Source organism: Bombus pascuorum, chromosome 8 (assembly GCF_905332965.1).
Source record: "Bombus pascuorum chromosome 8, iyBomPasc1.1, whole genome shotgun sequence".
Classification (NCBI taxonomy): Eukaryota; Metazoa; Arthropoda; class Insecta; order Hymenoptera; family Apidae; genus Bombus; species Bombus pascuorum.
This window is the reverse complement of record NC_083495.1, coordinates 9,245,485-9,263,044: the sequence shown is the minus strand read 5'-3', so window position 1 is coordinate 9,263,044 and position 17,560 is coordinate 9,245,485. Positions and strand designations below refer to the sequence as shown.

The following is a 17,560-nucleotide window of genomic DNA, read 5'->3' as shown; positions in this document are numbered from 1 at the left end:
GGAGTTTGCTTCTTTTATTTATACTTTATGGAACGGTTTTTAATGGAAAGTAAAGACGATAAAAACATGCGATGGAGGAATGGAGTTTAAAGGTCATGAGGATAATATTTACACTGGCTACAAAAAGTAATTTGCATACCATTGTATTTATTGTAGCATTTACATACTAATAATTAATTAGTTCAGGTATATTAAATTTAACATCATTTAGCAGTGCCTTCATATGACTAGAAAAATTTCAAATGTAAAATGATAGACAGAAAATACACAGTTTTTCGTCGCATGAGATGTGTCAATATTAAAAAGTATGTAGACAGTAAGCATAAAAGTCTATGACGCTTGACATCTTAATTTTAAATTCAAACATAAGTTCTAATAATTTGTAAGCGTGAATTTGTAAGTATAACTTTGTAGAAGTATGTAATTATACATGATTTCCCTATATTAGGTTTCAAATAACCTTCATGTAAGGGTTAATGTATAATGTAATTACATGGTTTCTGTTGACCATGTCGAATAACAGGAAAGCTAGAGGCAATTCAACGCACGAATTATTTTACAATAATATTGTTGCACTCACCACCTACGCTGTTTCCCCACGCGAGGAACGTAATACCGAGCATGGCGTCCGATATACTAAAAGCGTATCCTACGCATTGGAGGACTGCCATCACCTCTCCGGCTACCAAATAGACCGTCAGCATAGCAGCCAAGAATCCGAAAAATGCAAAAGCCTGCAATTAATTTGTCGCCGGCCGTTATGAGCAAGCAGTTGTACGAGAGCGCAGCGGATACGAAAGCTTGGCGCGAATAGCGAAAAGGTAGAAAAAGTACTCACGTTATGAAACTTTGGTACGCGATCCACGTGGGTCATTAGAAATACAATTACACCAATTACAGTACCGACCACCAGGAATATTGGCACCACTGAAACCGGGCCAAAATGTGTTTTCCAAACTACGGAACGAGGGTGAAAATGAGATGGCAGTCGTGATAGCTGACCGAAGATATTTTTAACTACTAATGAAAGCTAGAAAACTTCTTATTACTTCGGTAATTATCGTTTTCAATAACGTATGTGAGAAATTCTCGACTAAATTAATCTTACGAACAAAACTCAAGTATGTACAAAAAGTAAAGGATCTTTTATATAAGAAACTCCTTTTCTGGATCTAAAGTTCATTGAAATAAGTGTTTATCTGGTTGATAGTATACATCACACATGCTATTTGATTGATACACGATTATATAATTTTTAATAATTTATCTTTCTGGATAGTCATATGGAAAAAAGAACAAAAGGTCAGTTGGAATAAGTGTGTTAATGTTACATAATATATTAATATTAAAAAAGTGGTAGAAAAAAGCGGAATCGGTGTATAAACATCTGTGACAGTTTGTTTTAATTTCGACTAAACTCTGGCAATTTGTATGTTACAAAAAAGGGCATGCTTACCTATATTTCACCACGTGAAAATTTTTCCGCGAAATCTCCAGCTTTTATTAGTGCTGGCAATTTATAACCGTAAAAGGCGCGACAATTAATACAACTAACCGTTTAATAGAAACAACGACAACGTCGGTGTCACACACAGCTGGAAGCAATTTAGCAACTTGGTCCAACCTCTCTTTACCGTAGTCATGTTCACAAGCGGAATAAATAATTGAAGAAGAAGCATGACAGGCGAACGTATGATTAAAATAAATTTAACGAATCGATTTGCACTTGTCCAATCTTCTTCTCCTATCGGATTAATGTCATAGAGAAATTCCTTGAAAAGTCCCTTTGGCCTGTCAACGTCTTCTACCAAGATCTCTTCTGGCAGTGTTGTTCTATTTTGCCTCTGTTCTTTCCCCAGCTCGACCGCAATTGCAATATCTGATACGTGGAAGATTTATTATTATACGAAACATCTGGTGAAAGGAATAAATGTCTTACTAATAAGTAATATTTCTATAATATAATATTAATTGTATTAAACAACATCGCTTTAGTAAAATGTACTTTTTTAATGTGCGACTTGGTTTACGTAAAATATAGCTATATGAACTTGTTTCTGCAGGAATTATCGTACTAAAGATAGCAAAATCTTTCTATGATATTTTATAATCCATTGGGACGTTTTCCATGAGAAATGGTATATTGGTGTCTACTCTCCAAGGAGTGAAAGTCCAGAAATTGAACCTACCTTCCTTAATTTATTTGGCTTGACACGTAAGTTTCTACATTCTTTAATAATCCCTTAACGGAAATTAATATTTCCATAGAAATTATTTTTATAACATATACATAGTATACAGCGTATTAAATAAACGATTAAAAAAAAAGAAAAAGATTACCTACGTGATATTGTATAAACTTGAGGTATAGCATAGATATACGTATACCAAGACAGCGTAAGAAAGGAAAGTTGACGAATTAGAATGCGATTCTAGACGAATCGCTATACTCTAACTTGACTGTGAAAAATTTGTGAAAGGTCTACTCAAAAAATTCATGGAAGCATACTGTACGATTTTGATTTAATGAAAGTGAGAAAAGTGCATGATCAATCGGGCAAACAACATGCATACCCATCTTAGTTCGCAACCTAACGGCACGACCCTTAACGGGAATCCTGGGAATGATGTCCTTGTCCTTGTTCGCCAAGTAAGTGCGCAGGATATCTGGATCGGGTACGCTTGGGATCCTGCCTGCGAAAGTACATAAGGGAACCTTGCAGAGAAAGGATCGATAACTACACTTGCGTCGACATCCTTTTTTGTCTTCGCAAGTAGAAGTATTCGTTTCGAAATGCTTTCAGCCTTTGCATAGATACGTCCGCGTAATGTTTGACTTCGGTTGCAAACCGAGCAAAGAACGTAACAAACAGTGTACATCGTACATGTTAAACAGAGGTTCAACAGCATTCAAACACGATTCCTTCGTATTTTGTTTCTCTGGTCGGTGGAAATTATTTTCTTTCTTAAATCGTAGTTATTGTTTGAAAAGACAAAAGTACTTATTTTCCTCGTGTTCGTATTTAATGAGTTGAGAATTATAGAGCGATGTAAATTAGTCGATCGAGTGTTCTCATAATACTATTATTATTGTAAAACATTCACTATATTTTTGAAGCCATTGGCAATCTATCGTGGCTGATATTAAAGTTATATTTTATTTTATTATGAAACAATAGTAAAAGTTATGCAAATATTTTGGACATTTTATAACATTATATTTGCTAGGTATTGTAAAACATTCACTATATTTTTGAAGCCATTGGCAATCTATCGTGGCTGATATTAAAGTTATATTTTATTTTATTATGAAACAGTAGTAAAAGTTATGCAAATATTTTGGACATTTTATAACATTATATTTGCTAGGTACGAATATGAAATTCTAGTGTTTTGGGTTAGGTCTATTAGAATCTATTAAAACCGGCGGAATATCTTTTCATTCTTATTTTGAATACTATTCTCATCGTATGTTATTAAACTTCTTTCGAAACAATTTTCTCATTTGCATATAATGTAAACAAAATTATTGCTATAAGTGTAAAAATATTCACATTCTTATCACGTCATTATCCGAGAACTACAGGTAACGGATTTATGAAATGTATTCAGACATCGCATTAGCTATAGAAAATATTAAAACTTTGTTTCCTTGCCTGCTTCTCTCGCGAATCTATGCTATTTCTAAAAAAAATATACCGAGAATTAATGACGTGAACAACCTGTATAGCTAGTATGTAAAGAAGATTTATATTGTTTGAGACGGAAAACAAGATGTGTATTAACAAGGAAAATACAGATGGCTGTGAAATCGAGTAAATATTTGTTCCATTATTTTTTATCGGAAAAATCTATCGTCAGCCACATTCGTTACTGTGCAACGTCGATATAGTCGACTGAAACTTTATCGAAGAGTTTCTTCTCCACTCGTTACAACGCGTAATTGTAATCGAACAATATCGTTTTCTTAATTAAGTCGAGTTTTCAAGCTGCTTTTGTTGTTTCCAGTTTATGTTTCCTTTCATATTCTCATTTTCGAGAATAACATTACACGTCTGAATTACGTTTATAACTAGGGAAAGTTATTCGTTTGAATAGGGCTTGCTCAGGATTCAATATGAAACCCTTTGTTTCCCATGGAAATTCCGGGAAACCCCTTTCTTCCGGCCCGGATTTGGTCACACCACTGAATGATGCTTTATCAAGCGTTTCGAAAAGTTATGCAGCATTAAACGCACTTTTTAGCCTCTCCTCCCGGTTCTCGTATATCTGCATTATCACCACCAGGCTGATGAACAATAGGTAGCAAAGAACAAAGCCTGCAATTAAAATGTATCAGCATTAAAAAGCATTACCGTCGTTTGGTCATGCAGGTGCGCACAAAAGTCAGAGTAATTAATTGCCACAAAAGCGCAATGTGACACGGAAAAACTTGCGGCGCATTGTAAATCTCTCCTTAAATTAGGGAATGGTAAAAAGGACTTATTAGTTTTGCTCGTTTTTGCATCGCAGCGAGCCGGATGTTTTATTCGTGCCCATTATGCGTGAAATTATTCTGAGAAACTCACAACAATGGAACAGTTGGGCTAATAATTAGTTGCGTTGTTTTAATGATCAATACTAATAAATTTATCGATTGAAATGAACAATCGTAGAGCTTTCTGGAGATTATGAATTAAGATGATGAATTGAATTAATCTCATTGGAAATTTTATTTTCTTTCTTTTTCATTCAAAGCTAAATTTGAAATAAATAAGTAACTTTTAAAAAGAGTCTGTTATTCGTACAAAAAGGAAAATTTCATTTCCTGCTTGCTATCTAAAAAATGAACTAATATTTTGCAACCGTTCTGCCATTTTTTGTAACAGACGTATGTATACTTTTTCCATAAATTAAAAGAAAAACTGAATATTTTCAATAACAACTGACGCAGTACTGAAATGTACATACATATATGCGCGAAATAAATAAAAATAACATAACTTTTCGAGTGAGTTGTGCTTCGATGGAAAATATAATGAACATCATTCTTTGTTAATAATTTCTAGTAACTAGTAAATATTACAATACTGGCATACATATTCCTCAATCTACTGCAATACTAATTGAGCGTTAAGTACTTCAATACACCAACTAGATATGAATCGAGAATAAGACTTCAATTGTTGGATCATTGAAATAAAATTTCGACGAAATATTTGTAAATTTTTTATCAACTTTTTTACTCTTTTAAAGTTTGAGAGGCTTATGAATCGCAGCAGAAATTCGTGGGGGTTAAATTGTGAGGAAACCGGAACGATGGCAGAAAGATCGTGGCTTTGCTTAATTAAATTCATTCCAGAGTTATCGTTATTGCCAAATTAAACTGCATACGTATGGCTCACCCGTAGATAAATTTTTCCGTTTCTGAGCATGAGCATGAAGAACGGCATATTTGATCGCCACCCCGTTTTTACCCCCTTTATATCTCTTTTACACTTCGCCCAGATAATTTCATGCAGATCTAGAGGGCCAACTATTATTTTTTACTTCTCAATCCTTTTTTAAGGAATAGTGAAAAACGAATAAATAAACGGAGATATATGAAATTTATGCATATAAGGTACTCAGTAATCTTCAAATAATTCTATTGTTATAATTCCAAGTCTTATAAAATAATGATAACCAACGATGAAAACTTTTATTTTCCAAGTAATTTAGAAAAACTAAAATAAAACTAAATAAAAAGAGCAATATTTCTTTTGGATAGTTGAATGAATATTTTACTTGCTAAATACGGGATGTCAAAGAAAAGAGCTTAAAAGCATTGGGAAAGGTTAAAGGAAATTGTCATATAGAGGAAAAAGATCACAGTAAACATGGATCAAAAAAGAAGAAAATGTTTTCGATGTTATAGACAATAGAAATATCGTTCCGTTTGAAATCCTTCTCGATTTTTTATTTTCAACTCCGTGAACCCTTTGTTGAATTTCAAAAATGTTCCACTAAAAAAGGAGAAAAATGTAACATATCGTGCTTTTCTGGTCTGCAATTAGAATGTAACGATTTATTTCGATTAAATTTTATGAAATTAAATTTCCAGAAAAGATCAAAAATTACAGGAGCGCTCAAACGCATTGATTTTTAACTCAGTTACCAAAGCTCCTTCTAAAACAGGCTTCGTAACGTAACATGCAACGTTCCAAAGAACTCTCTACAATTTTCTCGAAGTTCCACGCTTCCTCGGAACATTCGACTCGAGAGGTTCCTCCATGTGAAAGTTGAGGGGATTGCGAATCCAGCGTTCGAGTCAGGTAACAAAGATAACGGAATAAAAGGCGCGATTTGAGTCTCGTAAAGGTTCGAGATTGAGGGAGGTGTACGTACTGATAGCTTCCCAAAGGTGAACCGTGCCATCTCTTACGACGTAGCTGATCCAGCATATCGTAACGATGTAAAAGCACGCGTCTCTCATCAAGGGTTTCAACAGGACTCGAAAGGGCTTGACTACCGCAACAGAGCCGGCGATAATCGCCGTCACGAAGACACCGGCGCCGATTAATTCCGTGAACATTATTATCCCTTCGTCGGTACCCGATACGAGGGACGTGAAGATGTCAGGAGCACCGTTTCCGAATGCCAATATCGTCACCCCGGCTATATTGTCCGACAGCTGCAAAACACTGGCTATCACCGCCAGTGACGGGCAGAAGCTACACAGACAGAGGAAATGAAAAAATGGTGGGACAATCGTAGGGTGTTTGGAGTTGAGAATGGGCTACATGGTTCGGACAAACACCATCTCCTGTTAATCGGATTTTCATTATAGGTGTTACTCCAGTATGATATGGTAACAAATCAGTTTAGATGAAATCTATCTCTATAGGATGTCCCAGATCTTTTATGCAAAATTTGGTTATATTCTACAAGTAAAAGTAAGAAAAGGCGTGTAACACAGGATCGTGTGGTCTTTCGTTCGATATAACGATTAAACAAGCATTAACTTTAGTGACGAATAGTTCAAATAAAATTTACTCTTTGATCTTCAAGATCGTTAAATACCACGGCACTAAACTTCCTCTTGCGAGAAACTTTCAAAGAAAAAGATTTTCAACCAAAAATTAATAGACATCGGAAATTAATATAAAGAATTCGTAATACTTATTTAAAAACGAGGAAACATGGACAGAAAATTTATTAGGTAATAAGTTCGATTTTTCATAAATATCAGCTCTGTAACCATAAGAATAACTGTAAGAATAAATTACGCTTCGAAGCGGAATTAATATAAATATCGGTGATTTGTTTCCATTCATTTCGTTTTAACGAATAAAAAATTGCTCTATTGTTACTTTTACGAAAGTAACAAACTTTTTAGAAGCTATCTAATTACAAATCTCCTAATTACAATTTTCATTTCAAGAAGGAAAACCTAATTAAAACTGTCAGTGCAGGTTATTCAATTCACCATCATTTTCTATGTGCTCTTCTTCCAAAAAATTCCCAATACCTATGAAAGTTTCTCCCAATATTTCCTAACTTTTAATTTGCCTCCCGCGGCCAAATCGATATCATGTACATATCGTAAACGCGTGTGTCGAAATATACACAGTGATCGTATTAAAAGGTGAAACGTGAGGCTAGAGAAGAAGAACGGTAATGATTAATTTACGACGATCGCAATCGCTTTCGTTCGATATTTAATTTGGGAACGTGGAGCAACAAATTGCTCACGTTATCTCATTTCTGCCTATTTTATTCCCATGTACACAGATATGTGCGTTTTTCTTTATCGTGAATCGAATTTCGATGTAACCGCATTTCTAAATACACTCCGTACGGCACGTTAAATGAATTAGGTTTCATCCGATACGCGTTTAGCTGTAAGCGTTGAAGGAGGAGTAAAGAGGAGAAGAAGGCAATGGAGGACGTGATATACGATAAAAAAGTTGGCGAGCAAATTCGTAATTAATTCCTTTCCTTTGTCACGTCCGGCAGAAAGGTCCTTCACGTAGAAAGAGATATTGGATTTAATTGTTTTAATAAATTTCACAGGAAAGATTATCCTTCAATAACGATCTTATCATGTCATTTTATCATAATTAAAAATTAATCCTATTAAATGTTCTTCAAAGATAAAAGGAAAAACTCTAACCATTTAATACCAATAGGACACGCAAATGTATTTTATGTTAAAAGTATCTATTCTATAAAAGAGTCATATTCTTCAGCTTTATTTATGTATCATTTGTCTTCCTCACGTGTTAATACAATATAATCAAGTAAAGTAAATAGTTAAGCTTCGAATCTTAGATCTTTGACTCAAATCAGTATTGATATTTTTACGTTGAAATAAATGTTGGACCGTTTCACAGGAAAACGTGTTCACAGTATAACGCGCCAACGAGAGTCGTAAATTTTAGTTACGATACGATAATCGACACTACAAATCACCCGATCCCCTATTTTGTTTAAGATAATAGAAATAAAAGATAAAACAGAATTGGTTGAGTGATTATAACTTTGAGTTAACAGTTTTGATATTGTCTTTATTTCAAACAATTTTGAAGAATGTGAGCGGTGCATGTAGAAGTGTCTTCAGCAAATTATTAAAAAGTTAATAGCAAATGAAGTGTCTTTTGTGACGGTGGCTCTAGATTTATAAGAAACTAGTGATGGGTGCTGACCGCTCTCCACCAACGGTCGCTTGTGGGTGCTGACCGCTCCCCACCAACGGTCGCTTCCGGGTGCTGACCGCTCCCCACCAACGGTCCCTTGTGGGTGCTGGCCGCTCCCCACCAACGGTCCCTTGTGGGTGCTGGCCGCTCCCCACCAACGGTCACTTGTGGGTGCTGGCCGCTCCCCACCAACGGTCGCTTGCGGGTGCAAGTGGCCGTCGAACATTGTACATGGAAAAGAACCCGCATTTAATATGATTTACGAGAATAAACAATAACCCGAAGGAATGACTCAACTTGAAATATTCTTGTAGCAATTAAGAGTCTCGTCAGTAAAGTATGGATTACAGTATGTTGTAGAATCCCGGGATGTAACAATAAACGTGAAGCATCTAACTTTTAAAAATTTACCTAGAAAATTGCTATTTTCTATGTGAAATAGTCGAAAGTAATAAGAAATAAATGGGAAGTACCTGAATACCCTTAGAAATTTTTTATATGTTTATTACATAAAACATCTTTGAAATCTCGTTAGCATTGAGACACAACTATCGCGATTATGTTGGTAAAATTTGAATCGCATCTGAAATAGTATATTTAAGATACAAGATGTAATTGAAAGTATACTTTTCGCAAAAATCACGAGAATATTTAAACAGTAAACCATTCGCTGTATTAATAAGTTAGAATACCTATCTAGTGAGACAATCTTTAGCATTAATTATTGTATCGTATTGCATTATTGTATTCATGTTATATACTAATTTTTCTTTCATTCAGTGTATGTCTACATATATATATATGTACTTCTATATATATTTTCGAATTGATTTCAAATTTTACTATTATAATCACGATAGTCGTGAATCATTACGATGCCAACAAAATTTCAAACAGAGTTCTACAATGCACATAATGTATTCATCAACATTTCTTGTAGCAAGTGTACGAATATTTTCGTGAACCACTGTATATGTATATTGGTAACAGAATATGCTTCTGTTGAATCCTATTGTGAAATCATATTACTCGACTATTCAATCCTTTCCATCTGGGAGGGACTATTGCTTTTGACCCATTGCATCGAATATTCCGGATGATCATAGCTATATCTATTGAGAGAAGCCACAATAGGTAATAGATTGTAACTGCTTAAGTCGCACTTAAGTTATGTACGTGATACATACATGTTAGAATTTTATTAGGGAAGCAAGAGGCCGGCAACCGCGTTGCAGGGGCAGATGGTTTCTTTTTAATGACGGAGCATAAAGCTTTCGCCGACCATTTGGATTAAAATTGAATCGCTTTCCGCATGAGAATATGTCGATTCGCACGCACACGATGAGCTATAATTTACCCTTTACTGAACACAATGTGCCGTGAAAGACTTTATGCGTCACCTAACCATCGATATCGGCACTTTTATGGAAAATCATAGAAATTTTATTTCCCCCATAACTATTTTATTAACTATCATTCCGCGATTTTCCTCGCTTTTGATCAAACCTACGTACAACGTCTATGACGTATAAAATGTCGAAATAAGCAACGTTGGTAGATGCCTTAGTACCTTGACAAAAAAAAGTAATTGCACTTCCTACGACGAGAATTTAAAAACTAAAAAAGAAAAGAATTTTGAAAATAGAGATGTGAAATATATATTTGTATTTCGTTAAAAATGAGAAACACACACATATGAGAAAAATAATAATTAGCAAAATAAGATATATGTTTCTAGCATGAGACTGTAATAAATGAAAAAAATATCTGTAAAATGAAATTTATTTTGTAAATCTTAATCGGATTCTACCAAATAATTTATATTGAGGATGATAATTGAATAATTAATTGAAATACATATCTGCGATTTTCTTACATTAATATCTATTAAATAATTAAATTAGTTTTAGTTAATTAGCTAAGAATTCATAACGCAGATGAAGAATAATTCGAAATCTCGAATCAGACCAAATCAAAATAAAAAGACGTCATTATGAAATTCAATATAAAGATACCAAATGGATATTCTGCCTAATTTAATTTCATAAATTATTCCAAGTCTCTTTGCTTCATATGAATAAAATGAGATAATGCGAGGAATGAAAAATCGTAAACAGAGTAGTGAATAATAATCTAATATCGTAATTTTATAAAACGTACTTTTCTGTTCTTTATACCGGAAACAAAATTGTTAAGGCACTACAAACATTTGAAAATATTTAACAAGGATGATTCTCTTTAATTTGGATAAAAAATCGAGATGAATGCAATTTTAAGAAACAATTTTTCAACTCTCGTATAGGCAATCAAAATCGTTATCACGCATCCTACTCCTATAGATCAGATACGTAGCGATAATTTTACTTTCATACATTCTTGAATCTTCTAATTATTTCTTGTAACCTATTAAATATACCGTTTTAAACGGTTTGAATAAGGGAACTTAATTAAAATTATAGAAGATAGAATTATATGAAGATACCTATTTTTCATGTAAGAAAGGACGGAATATTTTTAAAAGATTATTAAAGAATTTATAAATGGCTATTCGGATATCTAGTTTCCCACGCAAAGGTTAAATACAAAGTATTTTAATAATTAGCGAGAAAGATGTAAAGTCTTTAATCTTAGAAATAGCTACTTACAAATTATCCGCTGTAGTTCCTAAAATTAAAAACAGATATAAAAGCCATATGACCATTATCACCAGCCCTATAGTGAATAAAAACGTGTTCTCCGAACCAAAGGAGCAAAAAAGGATTTCCGTATATTGAATTACGGAATCTGTGAAACAATCTTTAGTTTCTTTCACCCATCTACAACGATCTTCAGTGGGAATGTTCCAAACGTATGAACAATCGTCCTATAAATGAGAAAGTTAGATTAGAACTATAAAATAGAATATAAATTAGAACCATAAAATAGAATATAAATTAGAACCATAGAATAGAACTGGCAAACTTTGAATTCGATATAATAAAATATGCCAATCGGTAAATTATAGATACTTATGCAAATTCATATATTTATGAACATAGTTAACGAAAACCGAGATTTGTTTCGGCCTTTAAATATTATGACGAATACTTTAATTTGAATATTTTGTACATATATATATATATCTATATTCTGTACATTTTTGTATATGTACTTACATATTTAAATGTACGAAAATTCAAAGTCCAATAATGAGAGAATGTTTTATGAGCAATGTAATGTTATTTAAATTCAATTCTACGTATTGTGGATAAACCAAATGATACTCAGAAACTAAAATATCTTACAATGCAAAAATATCTTATGACTGTGATATATTAAATTTCAACGTCAATTTGGAGAACAAAATAGAAAATATGTATTATATAAAAGTTATTGTACCTTACGTATCGGTAAGTATCCATGTCTTAAAAAAGCGTTCGAATTCATCTGGAGTCTCCACTTATATTTTCTTTAATATTAATATAACTTTCAACTTATTTTTTATGAAATTAAAATGATAGATACTGTCAGTATTGTGACAATACTGAATTGAGATACAATTGAGTAAAATTTCAATTGTTTATTGGAAGTGATATTTTATTGAATTTTTCGACAAGAAATATTTGACTCAAATCATCGACACGGACGGCACAGACGTGACATTTAAATAGGGTTCTGTGTCTAACGTTCTGAAATAACGATCTCGAAAAAATCAGAGTGCTTTTCACGCTCTCTAGAATTTAGAACGTCGCGTCGTTGCGACGATTGTAATTATACACCCTTGGACAAAAAGATAGCACATGTGTGCTATCATTAATTTCTCATAGATAGAGTCCGAATTTCCCAAGTTTGACGAATGGCATATAAACAGTACCTTGTAGTAATAAGGTATATGAGCTTGAAACTGTATCTTCGCTATTCCTCTTGTATTTATCAACAATGATTGTGAAATCCGGTCGGCGAAATGATAGCACACCAAGCATTTTGTTTCCATTCCTTAGTATTTCTGTGTATTCTGAGTGGTGTAGACGTAGTGAAAAGTAGAAGAATTTCATTAGAAACCTTACAAATTTCGATTCAAACAATGGGACGTGGAAAACAGCTAAATAGTGAAGAGATTCAAACAGTTTTGAAATTAAAGAAAGAAAACTTTACTATTTCTAAAATTGCAAAAGTTCTCAGTAGAAGTCGGAAAGTCATTTATAATTTACTGAAAGATGTAAATAATTATGGAACAAAAAAAAGCAGTGGGAGACCTTCCGCGATTAGTACTCGTGAAAAACGTGCAATTTTACGTGCCGCGTCAAATTCGCTTCTCACGTCACGTGAAATTGCAGAAAAAGTTGGCGTAAAAACTAATCCTCGGAATGTCAGACGTGTACTACAACAATCCGCGCACATAAAGCGGATGAAATTAAAACGAAGACCAGCTCTAAAGCAGATTCACAAGGAGCATCGATTATATTTTGCAAAAGAACATATACGGTGGAACAAGAAGTGGAGGAAAGTTATATTTACAGATAAAAAAAGATTTAATTTAGATGGCCCAGATGGATTCAATTTTTACTATCATGATGTAAGAAAAAAAAAATTGTCACAAATACGGCGTCAAATGGGTGGAGGTAGCATTATGCTTTGGGCAGGTATTGGGTATAACGGAAAGACTGATTTAATATCAATTCGCAGCAAGATGAATGCTATAACCTATCGTAATTTGATACAAAATCAAATTGCAAAGTACGCAACACATATTGCGAGACAAGATTTTATTTTTCAGCAAGATAATGCTGCAGTTCACACCGCTAAGGTTGTGAAAGAATATTTTTCAACAGAAAATATTGCAGTTTTGGACTGGCCTGCATGCTCCCCCGATTTAAACATAATCGAAAACTGTTGGAGTAAATTAAGCAATGCCGTTTATAGAGAAAATAGGCAATTTGAAAGTATTAATCAGTTAAAAAAGTGCCTTGAAGAGGAATGGAGAAATATATCGCTGGATTATATTAGAAAACTATATCGTTCTTTGCCGAAACGAATGCTGGAGGTGGTGGAGAATAAGGGAGGATCCACACATTATTAAATTTTAAAAGGTTTTTTATTTTTGTACAATTTAGTAGATAATAAACACTACAACTTTTGAAAGTGTGCTATCATTTCGCCGACCGGATTTCACAATCATTGTTGATAAATACAAGAGGAATAGCGAAGATACAGTTTCAAGCTCATATACCTTATTACTACAAGGTACTGTTTATATGCCATTCGTCAAACTTGGGAAATTCGGACTCTATCTATGAGAAATTAATGATAGCACACATGTGCTATCTTTTTGTCCAAGGGTGTAAGTCCGTTTGAACCATAGATTTGAAAGCGCTCCGCTTATTCAAACAAAAATTTTGTTAATCCTCGATTAAATAAACATCATTGAATTCATTTATCTGATCGTGAAATCTATTATATAAAGGAAAAATTGTAAGAACAGATTCGAGTAAACGAAATTATACCGTACTTTTAATACAAATTACAGACGTTATTAAATCAAATAACACAAGTAATTAAGTTAATAATTTAACTTGTTCGACTGTTTCGCAGAGAAACGCGTTTACAGTATAGCGCGTCAATGAGGGGCGTAATTTCTCGTTTTGATACGATAATCGACGTCACGAATCGGTCGATCCCCTATTTTGGTTAAGATAATAGGGGTGGTTGAATGATTAAAATACTAAGTTAACAGTTTAAATATACACTTCATTTCCAATAACTTTGAAGAATGCGAGTGGTGCGTGTAGAAATGTCTTCAGCGAAGAGTTAATAGCAAATGAAATGTCTTTTGTGACGGTGACCCTAGATTTGTAAGGAACTAGTGATGGGTGCTGGCCGCTCCCCACCAACGGTCGCTTGCGGGTGCAAGTGGCCGTCGAACATTGTACATGGAAAAGAACCCGCATTTAATATGATTTACGAGAATGAACAATAACCCGAAGGAATGACTCAACTTGAAATATTCTTGTAGCAATTAAGAGTCTCGTCAGTAAAGTAAAGAATGCTAAATCTTATAACGGTTCCTTAGGATTATTGCGAGTCTGAGTAAATAGGTTTATATAGCTGATGGCCATTCTGATCGACGGATGGATTATAGTATATGGTAGGATCACGAAACATAACACAATTAAATTAATTGTTGAACAGCAGTATACGCTTAAAATTAAGTTAACAAAATTTATAATGTAGTATTGTGGAAGAACCATTGGTAAAATCCCAATAAATAGTAGGTAGAAAACTGAAAATGCTAACGGTCTGGAAAGAATGTAAAATCCCGAAGGACCATATACCTGGGGCTCTTTACGACAATGAGTAATTGAAAAAGGTGTACGTGGTCATCTTGGGTCATTAACAGCTGTAAAACAAGTGTCCATTGTAGGACGACCGAAAATTCAGCTATAAAAGGGACGTCTTGGCGGAGAGAAGAATCAGTAGTCAATAGTTGTAGTAGGAGTTAGGAGTGAGTTGCGACTAGTTGCAGTTTTACGAGTAAGTTGCGAGTGATTTTGGGTTAATTGTTGCTCGTGAGTTGTGGAATCATTGTGAGTTGTTGAGTTCTTGGGAGTTGCAAGTTGAATAATTAAACAAATTTAGTTGCCTTAGTTGTATCACATTACTACGATAAGTTCTACTAAAATAGTTAATGTTCTCTGTTCAAATTATAATAAGTAAATCTATATAATAAATACAGATCACTATAATACTGATCTCTATCATAACTTCTTATAAAATATTATGATTGTTTGTTAAAATTACAAATCTAGTAAAAAATATTCCGAAAAATCTGTAATTATTCTAGATTTAAATATTATATATGTAAATACTTCGAACACTTGCACCAATAATTTGACATTTGTGCTGTTACTTTCTAACACTTGTGCTATTAATTTCTAACATTTGTGCTATTAACTTGTAACGTTTGTGATATTAATTTATAACTCTTGTGCTTTTAATTTGTAACTCTTGTGCTTTTAATTTGTAACTCTTGTGCTTTTATTTGTAACTCTTGTGCTTTTAATTTGTACCTCTTGTGCTTTTAATTTGTAACTCTTGTGCTTTCAATTTGTACCTCTTGTGCTATTAATTTGTACCTCTTGTGCTATTAATCTCTAACTCCTGTGCTGGTAATTTCTAACTCTTCTGCTTTCAATTTACAACTCTTGTGCTTTTAATTTGTACCTCTTGTTCTTTTAATTTGTAACTCCTGTGCTTTTAATTTGTACCTGTTGTGCTTTTAATTTGTACCTGTTGTGCTTTTAATTTGTACCTGTTGTGCTTTTAATTTGTAACTCTTGTGCTGATAATTTGTACCTCTTGTGCTTTTAATTTGTAACTCTTACGCTTTTAATTTGTGACTCTTGCGCTTTTAATTTGTCACTCTTGTTCTTTTAATTTGTACCTCTTGTGCTTTTAATTTGTACCTCTTGTGCTTTTAATTTGTACCTGTTGTGCTTTTAATTTGTACCTGTTGTGCTTTTAATTTGTACCTCTTGTGCTATTAATTTGTACCTCTTGTGCTATTAATTTGTACCTCTTGTGCTATTAATCTCTAACTCCTGTGCTGGTAATTTCTAGCTCTTCTGCTTTCAATTTGTACCTCTTGTTCTTTTAATTTGTAACTCTTGTGCTTTTATTTGTAACTCTTGTGCTTTTAATTTGTACCTCTTGTGCTTTTAATTTGTAACTCTTGTGCTTTTAATTTGTACCTCTTGTGCTATTAATTTGTACCTCTTGTGCTATTAATCTCTAACTCCTGTGCTGGTAATTTCTAACTCTTCTGCTTTCAATTTACAACTCTTGTGCTTTTAATTTGTACCTCTTGTGCTTTTAATTTGTAACTCTTGTGCTTTTAATTTGTACCTCTTGTGCTTTTAATTTGTAGCTCTTGTGCTTTTAATTTGTAACTCTTGTGCTTTTAATTTGTAGCTCTTGTGCTTTTAATTTGTAGCTCTTGTGCTTTTAATTTGTAACTCTTGTGCTGGTAATTTCTAGCTCTTCTGCTTTCAATTTACAACTCTTGTGCTTTTAATTTGTACCTCTTGTTCTTTTAATTTGTAACTCTTGTGCTTTTATTTGTAACTCTTGTGCTTTTAATTTGTACCTCTTGTGCTTTTAATTTGTAACTCTTGTGCTTTTAATTTGTAACTCTTGTGCTTTTAATTTGTAACTCTTGTGCTTTTAATTTCTAACTCCTGTGCTTTTAATTTGTACCTCTTATGCTGATAATTTCTAACTCTTGTGCTATTAATTTATACCTCTTGTACTATTAATTTGTACCTCTTGTGCTATTAATCTCTAACTCCTGTGCTGGTAATTTCTAACTCTTATGCTTTCAATTTACAACTCTTGCGCTTTTAATTTGTACCTCTTCTGCTTTTAATTTGTACCTCTTGTGCTTTTAATTTGTAGCTCTTGTGCTTTTAATTTGTAACTCTTGTGCTTTTAATTTGTAGCTCTTGTGCTTTTAATTTGTAACTCTTGTGCTTTTAATTTGTAACTCTTGTGCTTTTAATTTGTAACTCTTGTGCTTTTAATTTGTAACTCTTGTGCTTTTAATTTGTAACTCTTGTGCTTTTAATTTGTAACTCTTGTGCTTTTAATTTGTAACTCTTGTGCTTTTAATTTGTAACTCTTGTGCTTTTAATTTGTAACTCTTGTGCTTTTAATTTGTAACTCTTGTGCTTTTAATTTGTAGCTCTTGTGCTTTTAATTTGTAGCTCTTGTGCTTTTAATTTGTAGCTCTTGTGCTTTTAATTTGTAACTCTTGTGCTTTTAATTTGTACCTGTTGTGCTTTTAATTTGTACCTCTTGTTCTTTTAATTTGTAACTCCTGTGCTTTTAATTTGTAACTCTTGTGCTTTTAATTTGTAACTCTTGTGCTT

General features: G+C 33.3%; 1 protein-coding gene across 1 annotated transcript; it reads right to left on the bottom strand.

The window, feature by feature from the left end:
• Window positions 1–511: 511 nt before the first annotated feature.
• Window positions 512–12,058, bottom strand: LOC132909483 (mitochondrial sodium/calcium exchanger protein-like). The gene is made up of 8 exons (XM_060964340.1): window positions 12,041–12,058; window positions 11,307–11,520; window positions 6,367–6,720; window positions 4,239–4,319; window positions 2,575–2,694; window positions 1,556–1,879; window positions 839–1,017; window positions 512–734 (listed from the first exon to the last, which is right to left on the bottom strand). The coding sequence occupies exons 1-8, from the start codon at window positions 12,056–12,058 to the stop codon at window positions 552–554; spliced, it is 1,473 nt and encodes a 490-aa protein (XP_060820323.1). The 3' UTR covers window positions 512–551.
• Between the last annotated feature and the right edge of the window lie 5,502 nt (window positions 12,059–17,560).